The sequence below is a fragment of the Hemiscyllium ocellatum genome, chromosome 49 (genome assembly GCF_020745735.1).
Source record: "Hemiscyllium ocellatum isolate sHemOce1 chromosome 49, sHemOce1.pat.X.cur, whole genome shotgun sequence".
Lineage (NCBI taxonomy): Eukaryota > Metazoa > Chordata > Chondrichthyes > Orectolobiformes > Hemiscylliidae > Hemiscyllium > Hemiscyllium ocellatum.
Window position 1 is genome coordinate 7,604,706 of NC_083449.1, and position 9,622 is coordinate 7,614,327.

The following is a 9,622-nucleotide window of genomic DNA, read 5'->3' on the forward strand; positions in this document are numbered from 1 at the left end:
CATCGTGGTTCTGATACACTGCAGTTACTTGCAAAGCGCACAGTTACAGAACGGTCTCAGGGCCCACAGTTAGCAATCGATTTCTCAGAAATATATCAATCCCATATATGTATGTTTTTCCACCCGTGCCTCAAAAAAAACGTTTTAAATAGGGACTTTTTTTTCCATCTTTCTCCAACTCCGTGCATTTGAGAACGAGTTCCATCAACCCCAAACCTAGAAAACACTCTTAGCATCCCCACAGTGTAGAATTAGGCACTTCGGCCCAACAATACCGACCCTCGGAAGAGTAATCCACCCAGACACATTCCCCATTATTCTGCATTTAATCCTGATTAATGCACCTAACCTACACATCCCAGAACATTACGGGTAGTTAGCATAGCCACTTCACCTCCCTATACGTCTTTGAATTGTGTGAGGGGAAACTGAGCATCCGAAGAAAACCCACTCAGACACGGGGAGAATGTGCAAAATCCACACAGACAGTCGCCTGAAACTGGAATCGAATCAGGGTCCCTGGCGCGGTGAGGCAGCAGTGCTAACCACTGAGAAAACTGGCAAGCTTAGTTAATTCTACCCCAGAGAGAGGACCAAAAACAGACATGCGGAGCTAGAAACACACCCTTCCACTCCCACATCATCATAACAACGAGCAAAAGGAAACAGCCAATACCACAGTCACTTTTTGTGTGACAAGCGCAAAATAAATTTTCCTCAGTCAGACTGACCGGAACAGAATTACCATCCACTTCACACACTCTAATCAAGCACAGAGACTGAGTGGATAGTTTACACGGAACTATTCTCAAACAATCAGGAAACAGGCTTTCCCCATCCCTCATTTGCATTGATGACGTCATCAGTCTATAAAAAGGGAGCTCCGAGCCCGCTTTCCCTTATTCTGTGTCTGAAAGTGAGCGGCGCTATGGCTGATGAGAAGAAAGCACAGCAAGCCTCCAAGAAGGGCGCGAAGAAAATCATCAAAAAGGCGCCAGCGAAGGGCGGCAGAAAGAGGAAGCGGTCCAGGAAAGAAAGTTATTCCATTTACATCTACAAAGTGATGAAGCAGGTTCACCCCGACACCGGCATCTCCTCCAAGGCCATGAGCATCATGAACTCGTTCGTCAAAGATATTTTCGAGCGCATCGCGGGGGAGGCTTCCCGCCTGGCCCATTACAACAAGCGCAGCACCATCAGCTCCCGGGAGATCCAGACCGCCGTGCGGCTGCTGCTGCCCGGGGAGCTGGCCAAGCACGCCGTGTCGGAGGGCACAAAGGCGGTGACCAAGTACACCAGCTCCAAGTGAAGGACCGCACTGCACTGAAACAAACACACATCCACAACCCAAAGGCTCTTATAAGAGCCACCCACAACATTCTTGAGACAGCTGAACCATTTCTATAAGAATTGTTTGTTTTAGTTTGCATGTTGATAAGGCACTTTTAACTTTTCGTACTACATTCGCTTTTATAATTAGTTTGCAATTTTGAGGGATACGGTATTTTTAGTCACACTATATTTGATTTTATAAGTGCGTTGCAAATTGACGAGGCGAGGGGAGCGACTTCATAAACAGGCCCTTCCCTGTCTGAAGAGAGAGAGCAGATTAAAAAAAAGGGAGTCATTTTTCATCTTATTTGTTCAAGTTGTTAAAAGCCTTGGTGGATTATTAACACTTATTTTCACCCTGGCAAACAAACGGAAGTGCCCACAGCTTTCAGTTCCACGGATTGATGTATTTTAGTCTTTTTTACATTAACAATGCGCTGTTTTTAATCCGATTTTTCAGAACGCAAAAGGCAAAGCGCTTTCTGCTGTCAGTGAGAGGCTTTCAAAGTGAACCGAGAGAACACCAAAACGGCTGAAATGTGATTTTTACTGAATCTGATCGAGACCGATAAGGGAGGCCAACTTTAAAATATCGTCTAAACAACGGTGTTCGCATCGATAATGATCCGGAAGAATTTTGTGTGCTGCTTTATCAGACTGTAGTGTTTGGCCACTTTTGTTTCAGCGTCTTCTCAAGGTTTAGAAAATAACTCCCTCTCAAGATCAAAAATGGACAGATACAGGTGGGCAAATGAGGGAGTAAGACCGTGTGAAGATACATTTGTACACAAAGTAAATTAACGTGAGGTCTTAATATTTTTAAAACTTATTCAATTTTTTGTACTTCATTTTTTACTGTAAAACATACTCCTTTGTTTGGAAATTGGCGGGCTTTTCAAATTGGAAAGAAGGCGGTTGATGATTTGGCGCCGGTACTTTCCGCCCTCCTCCCCGGGCCCTCTCCGGATTGGGGAATGAGGCAGATATCTGATTGGGAATTGAAACAACATTAGGAGGGGCTGAACAATGGGACCAATCAGAAATGGCCGCCCCACCATTCCTCCCGAAGGTATAAGACGCCGCAATGTGGGTGGAGTGTAGCATTCTCTGTGAAAGTGCTTGTGAGATTGTTGCCATGTCTGGAAGAGGAAAGGGCAGTGGGAAAGGTCGCGCCAAGGCGAAGTCTCGGTCGTCCCGGGCTGGCCTACAGTTCCCGGTGGGCCGTGTTCACAGGCTCCTGAGAAAGGGCAACTATGCTGAGCGTGTGGGTGCCGGAGCGCCGGTCTATCTGGCTGCGGTGCTGGAGTATCTGACGGCTGAAATCCTGGAGTTGGCCGGTAACGCGGCCCGGGACAACAAGAAGACCCGCATCATCCCCAGGCACCTACAGCTGGCCGTGCGCAACGACGAGGAGCTCAACAAGCTGCTGGGAGGGGTGACCATCGCTCAGGGCGGGGTGCTGCCTAATATCCAGGCCGTGCTGCTGCCCAAGAAATCCGCCGCTGCTGGATCTGCTAAAAAGTGAGGATAGTGTTCTTGAAGCTGACAACCCAAAGGCTCTTTTAAGAGCCACTCACAACATCAGTGAAAAGAGCTGAACTCTATTTCGGATTGATTATTTTCCCTTGCCTTTGTACCGGACATCAATAAATTCCACGCTCCATTTAATTGGATACTGTTACTGTCTGTGATCAGAGGAAGAATTTATCGTAAAATGCAATTGTATGAGAGTCCTAAACTACAGGATTTCTTATTGAACGGTCACTGCCTGAGTGATCTCTTGACTTCAGTTATAATGTCCTATAAGTTATAGAATGGTGGCACGACCGTCCGCGATCGGGTTTGACCTCCCATGAGATTCACATTTTCTTTTAAGTGCAGTAGGAAGAGCTGGGTTGACCCAGTGCTGTAACAGGTCAGTCGCTGCAGGAAACAGTAAGGAACGGTCCCTGACCCTCTGCTCGGTTCATATTCGGTCTTTCATCCCCTGCCGCTGCGGGGAGAGGGAGAGCAGATTGATCACCAGTGAGGCACTTTTCGGCTGTAAAGGCGGGAATGGGGTAAAGTGCAATTGTCTGAACTTTAATTTCGTAATCGAAAAAGCAATCAACGTGTACGTGCTCATATATTCTCTGTAAAGCTTGCTGCTCTTTTATACCTGATGGCGGGCATTTTCAACTTTGAAAATAAGCCGTTGGTCTCTTAGCGCCTTTTTTCCCTTTCTCTCCTGTCTCCCTCACCAGAAGCAAAGGGAGTCAATGAGGAGATGGGGTTTTTCCAGAAATATCTAACCCAATTCCAAAATTTGATGTTAAATCTTATTACGATATTTTAAAAATAAATTCTGTAATCTATGATTGAAGATCTCATCAGTTGCAAATTCACTGCTGCTGCCTGCCGTTTTTATTTCGGACTAACTTCCGATAGAAAGACAGGGGACATTAGTACTAATCACTTCCTGCTCTCTCTGGATGAACAACCGAACTTGTATCCGCCGTGAATCAATCGAAAGCCCGCCGATTGAAACACCTTAAAAGCTAATACAGTGTACACCAATAAAATTACAGAACCACACTTTATCAATACATTTTTACCCCCCTTCACTGTTTGATCACACAGCATTACCCTTTGATGTGAAGGGCACTGCTTGTCACAGGCCACTCGGGTGTTTTGCCTGTTAGGAGTTGGACCAGTGGCAGTGTTGTGCCTGCGAAGGCAGAAGGAAGAAGGCTTTGTGTTCTGGGCCTGGCTTTGGAGCTGCAGTGGGGCCCACTCCCACTGCTGGTCTCTGGGACCCCGCCTGGGCCTGCCTCCACCACCGCAGCCTGGGACTCGCCTGAGGCCCCTTCCCACAACCACCTCCACTGGTGTGACCTGAGGCCTACCTCCACTGCTGCTGCCTGGGACTTGCTTGGGAGTCCCTCCACTGCTGGGACCAAGGGCCAGCCTGGGACTCGCCAGAGGCCTGCCTCCATCAGCGCTGCCTGGGACTTGCCTGGGAATCCCTCCCCAACTGAGGGCCTGCCTGGGACTCGCCTGAGGCCACTCCCCACAGCCTCCACCACTGCTGTGATCTGAGGCCCACCTCCACCGCTGCTGCCCAGGACTTAATTTTGGGGCTGCCTGGGACTTGTCTTGAAGCCCCCCCACAACAGGCCTGCCCCCAACACTGCAATTGAGGGCCTGCGGAGGACTTGCCTGAGGCCTGCCTTCACCACCGCTGCCTAGGACTCGCCTCGGGTGACTGGCCTCGGGCACCTCCCCAAGGACTCCACCGCTAATACTGCCAGAGGCCCACCGCTGCTGCCGGGGGCCGACGGAGCATGGCGAGCCCGAAGGTCGCAGGGCCCAGCCGGACCTACGCCGGGGTAGCCGCTGCCTTAGGCTCGGCTGGCCCAACCCCGGCCGCAACCGCATCCCCCTTCAGGCACCTGACCAAACGCCTGGGGGTCAAGGCCTATCCCCATCCCAACATGACCATCGAGGCCTGCAGTAAGGCCATGGCTGGTGTGGTCGGCCCACTGGCCATCGTCGCTGCGGCCCGCATGTACGGGAAGGCCGTCTTCTTCCTTAAGACCGAGCAGGCGGTCCACCTGGCCGTGGAGAGGGGGCTCACTGTGGGCGGGACATATTTGCCAGTCGACCCCTTGGAGGTCACGGCCCAGAGAGTCGTGATCTCCAACGTCCCGCCCTTCATTGCCAGCGAGCTCCTTCTTCCCCACCTCAACACCTTGGGGGAGATCCGGTCAGGTGTTCAACCGCTCCTGCTCGGTCTTAAGGACCCCACCCTCCGTCACGTGTACTCCTTCCGACGCCAGGTGTTTATTTGCCTGGCCCGGGAGGAGGTCACGGAGGGGTCCTTCACCATCCTCCACGAGGGCGCGGCCTACCGCGCCTTCTGGACGGCGTGCGGTGCCACTTGTGCCGCGAGGTGGGGCATATTAGAAAAAACTGCCCCACCCAGAAAGCTGCCCAGCCCACACCAACGGCTGCGGGTGGTGCCACCGCACCCATTCCCCCCCTCCCCCAAAGCCAACACCACAAGCCCCGGCACCGGGGGCTAAGCCGGAGGCTCCCAATACCTCAGCCTCTGGCAGGGAGGGGGGTGAGCGTTCGACCGGACAGAAAGCGCCCAGAAAGACGCTATGCGTCAAGCCCGCCCACGGGGAGACCACCCTATCCCCATCCCCTTCCCCTCCACGTAACCCACGACCTGCCCCGCCCCGGCACGACAATGCCCCTGCGGCCGTGCCAGCGTCGCCCCGGCGCGGGAACCCTGACCCCCGAACACCTAAAACCGTACCTGATCCTGGCCCCACTGACCCCAACCCCCACCCCGTTACAGAAACACCTGGGGCTTCAACCCCTCCTCCGGAAACGGAGCCCCGCCCCACCCAGCCACCCCCTGGCACTAACCTGGGGGGAACCACCGCTACTCCACTTCCTGCAGCGACCGTGTCTCTGGGCCCCGGAGAGGGAACTGGGCCCCTGCCCTGCCCGCCATCACCTGATATACCAGGGGCGGGGCAGGAAGTGACACAGCTGACCCTCCCCACCCTGGCCACGCCCCCTGCCTTACCCCAGCCAATCGTATTCCGGGAAAGGCGGGGGGGAGGGACCTCGGGCCCCATGACCACCAAGGCGGGCGGGGAGGAGAAGGCTCATAAACTCCCCCCGTCTCTCTGGGGAAGAGGCACTGGCACTTGGAGGGGGGAGAAATCCCATCAGCACGCCGGCGGCGCTGCCACTCTCCAGGGGATGAGCCGACAGTGCCCCCCCACTGTCCTGCACCATGGCCCAACCTGCCCAAACCCCCAGGGGCGACAGCCGGGCCTTCCACCGCCATAACTCCTCCGGCCCCTGGGGAGGATTTTAATACCATCACGGGCCATGGTGCAGGCGACCGCCTTCTTTTCACTATTGGGTCGTCGAGCGGTGGTGAGGAGGAAGGTGTTATCCTCGCTTCTCCCTCCCAGACTGTTTTTCCGGGGGCCTTGGCCCTGGGGGAGGACCTTTTCCCCGAGGAGCCGGGCGTCCTGGTGTCGGGAGAGGAGAGGAGCCTCTGCCGCCCGGCGACCTGAACTCGGGGCGTTCCGGGAAGGGGTGCGCCGAGGAAGATACGGAAGGTGACCCTGGGGGTGGGGTCACTGGAGGTTTGAGGCCAGTTGGCGGTGCCGGACCAACCCCCATCCTCTTGGTGGGGGAGGGGTCGGTGACCGAAGGCGACCTCCCGGAGGAGGGTTCTGGATCGGTGGCGGACACCGGGGACGACGCGGAGTCCGTCTCCAGCGACATTTTCGAGTCCCAGGTGTCCCCCACCGATCTCCCCCTCATCCCCCTCGAGGAACTCCGGGAATTTGTCGAGGAAACTCGGAGTCGCCGGGATAGAGCCCAACTGGCGCTCGACCGCTGGAGCTCCTTCGAAAGAGTCTACTGGTCAGCCCACGCTGCGCACCAGGCGCCGGGGCTTGACGTTAACGAGCGAAAGCGAGTCAGGAACTTCCTGGGAGCACTCCTGGTGAGGGCGAGGGGCTTCTGTGCCCCTCTCTCGTCCTCCCAGTAAATGTGTATATAGTTTAACTGTATGTACTGGTGGTGGTTGCACTATACTTCCAACATGGAGACAACTATAGCCAGCCTCAACATCAACGGCAGCAGGGAGTCACAGCGCAGATTCCAGACCCTCTCGGTCCTTCGGGACGGGAGGTATGCGGTGTGCTTCCTGCAAGAAACCCACACTACCCCGGGAGACGAAGCCACCTGGCTCCTGGAGTGGCGAGGGGGGGTCTACATGAGTCACCTCACCCGCAGATCTGGCGGGGTGGCTATCTAGTTGGCCCCGCATTTTCAGCCGGAGATCTTGGGGGTCAGGGAGCCAGTGCCAGGCCGTTTGCTTCACCTGACGGTTCGGCTGGGGGGGCGCGGTGCTTCACTTGGTGAACGTCTACGCTCCCCTGGCCGGGCCGAGGCAAGCGAGCCTCTTCGAAGTGTCCGCTCATCTCGCTTCCATCGACGAGAACCAGTGCGTCGTCCTCGGGGGAGATTTTAACTGCGTCCTTGAGGACAGGGACCACGGCGGTGCCCGCACGAGTTCGACGTCGGGGAGGAGGTTGGGGGACTTGGTCAAGTCCTTCGACCTGGTGGACGTCTGGCGGAATCTCCATCCTGACTCCATCGCCTTCACCTTCGTGAGGCCTGGGGTCGGAGCGTCCAGAATCGACCGCCTGTACGTTTCGCGGGCGTACGCCTCCTGTTTTCCGAAGGCCTCCACGCGGCAGGTGTCGTGCACGGACCATCACCTGGTGTGGGCGGAACTCCTTCCGTTCGGCGCCAGGTTGGGCTCCGCGTACTGGCACTTTAACAACCTGCTGCTGGAGGACAAGCGGTTCCGGGACTCGTTTCGTCGTTTCTGGGCCGGCTGGAGAAGGAAGCGCGGAAGCTTCCCCTCCCTGAGGCTATGGTGGGACGTGGGCAAGGCTCACGTCCGCGTCTTCTGTCAGGAGTACGCGAGGGGGTCGACAGAGGCGGAAATCCAGGATCGGGGAGTTGGAGAGGGAGATGCTCGACCTGGCGTCACGCCTCGGTCAGCCCGACGCGGACCCGGCCCTGCGCGGGGTGTACGAAGAGAAGAAGGCCGCGCTCCGGGACCTGCAGCTCGTCGGGGCGCGTACGTGAGGTCGCGGCTCCAGCTCCTCCAGGACCTGGACCGCGGCTCCCCCTTCTTCTACTCGCTGGAAAAAAGGCACGGCACCCGTCAGCAGCTCCTTGTGCTGCTGGCCGACGATGGGTCCCTCGTCTCGGATCCGGAGGGTATCAGGGCCCACGTCCGATCCTATTACACGGCCCTGTTCTCTCCGGATCCGTCCAGCGAGGATGCTCGCAGAGCTCTGTGGGAGGACCTGCCGCAGCTCAGCCCGGAGGACGCCGGAAGGCTCGACGCACCTGTCACCTTAGAGGAGCTGACCGGCGCCCTCGACCGGCTCTCGAGGGGCAAATCCCCGGGGCTGGACGGGCTGACTGTGGAGTTCTTCAGGGCGTTCTGGGACGTCCTGGGGAGCGACTACGCACAGGTCCTGGGGGAGTGTCTAAATGCCGGAGAGCTGCCCCTTTCTTGGCGCAGGGTGGTCATCGTCCTGCTGCCAAAGAAGGGCGACCTTCGTTCGTTGAAGAATTGGCGTCCGGTCTCCCTCCTCAGCACGGACTACAAAATCTTTGCCAGGGTGTTGTCTTCTCGCCTGGCTTCCGTGCTGGCCCACATGATTCACCCGGACCAGTCCTACACGGTCCCGGGCTGGAGGATACAAGACAAAGTCCATCTGGTCCGGGACCTGATCCATTTCTGTCGACAGGCTGGTCTGCCGAGCGCCTTCCTGTCTCTCGACCAGGAGAAGGCGTTCGACAGGGTTCATCACGAGTACCTGCTCGGGACTCTGCGGGCGTTCGGGTTCGGGACGCAGTTCGTCGCCCGGATCCGACTTTTGTACGCCGCCGCAGAGTGTCTGGTTAAAGTTAACGGGTCCCTGACGGCGCCCCTTCGCTTCGGGAGAGGAGTGCGTCAGGGCTGTCCCCTGTCCGGACAGCTGTATTCCCTGTGCGTGGAGCCTTTCCTGCGCCTCTTGCGGAGGAGGTTGTCGGGGCTGGTTCTGCGCGGCGCGGGCACGGGGGTGGTCCTCTCGGCCTACGCCGACAACGTGCTTCTCACTTTCACCGACCCAGCTGACCTGGGGAGGATGTGCGAGTGCCAGGCCGTGTACTCGGCGGCGTCTTCCGCCAGGATCAACTGGGCCAAATGTTCCGGGCTACTGGTGGGTCCGTGGCGGGTGGACTCCCTGCCGGAGGAGTTTCAGGGGTTCAGCTGGAGTACCACCCATCTCCTCTACCTGGGGGTCTACCTCAGCCCGACCGAGGAATCCTGGCCGGCCAACTGGCAGGAGCTGGAGGCCAAAGTCTCGGCTCGCCTAGGCCGCTGGACAGGACTGCTCCGAGTGCTATCTTACAGGAGCCGAGTGCTGGTCATAAACCAGCTGGTGGCCGCCATGCTGTGGTACCGGCTGGTCACTTTGGTCCCTCCTCCTGGCTTTGTCGCTGACATCCAGAGAACGTTGGTCGACTTCTTCTGGGACAAAAAGATGCACTGGGTCGCTGCGCAGGTTCTGAGTCTCCCCATTGAGGAGGGCGGTCAGTCGCTGGTGTGCGTCCGCACCCCGGCCGCGACCTTCCGCCTTCAGACCTTGCAGCGATACCTTTACGTCGAGCCTCCTCCTAGGTGGTGCGCCCTGGCGACGTATTT

At 56.9% G+C, this 9,622-nt stretch overlaps 2 protein-coding genes across 2 annotated transcripts; both read left to right on the forward strand.

The window, feature by feature from the left end:
* Positions 1-928: 928 nt before the first annotated feature.
* LOC132837085 (histone H2B type 1-O-like) lies at positions 929-1,330 on the forward strand. The gene has a single exon (XM_060856759.1). It carries the CDS (start codon positions 929-931, stop codon positions 1,307-1,309), a length of 381 nt encoding a protein of 126 aa, XP_060712742.1. The 3' UTR covers positions 1,310-1,330.
* A 1,118-nt stretch (positions 1,331-2,448) lies between these two features.
* LOC132837079 (histone H2A-like) lies at positions 2,449-3,000 on the forward strand. The gene has a single exon (XM_060856752.1). The coding sequence runs from the start codon at positions 2,468-2,470 to the stop codon at positions 2,855-2,857; it is 390 nt and encodes a 129-aa protein (XP_060712735.1). The 5' UTR covers positions 2,449-2,467; the 3' UTR covers positions 2,858-3,000.
* The last annotated feature ends 6,622 nt before the right edge of the window (positions 3,001-9,622 follow it).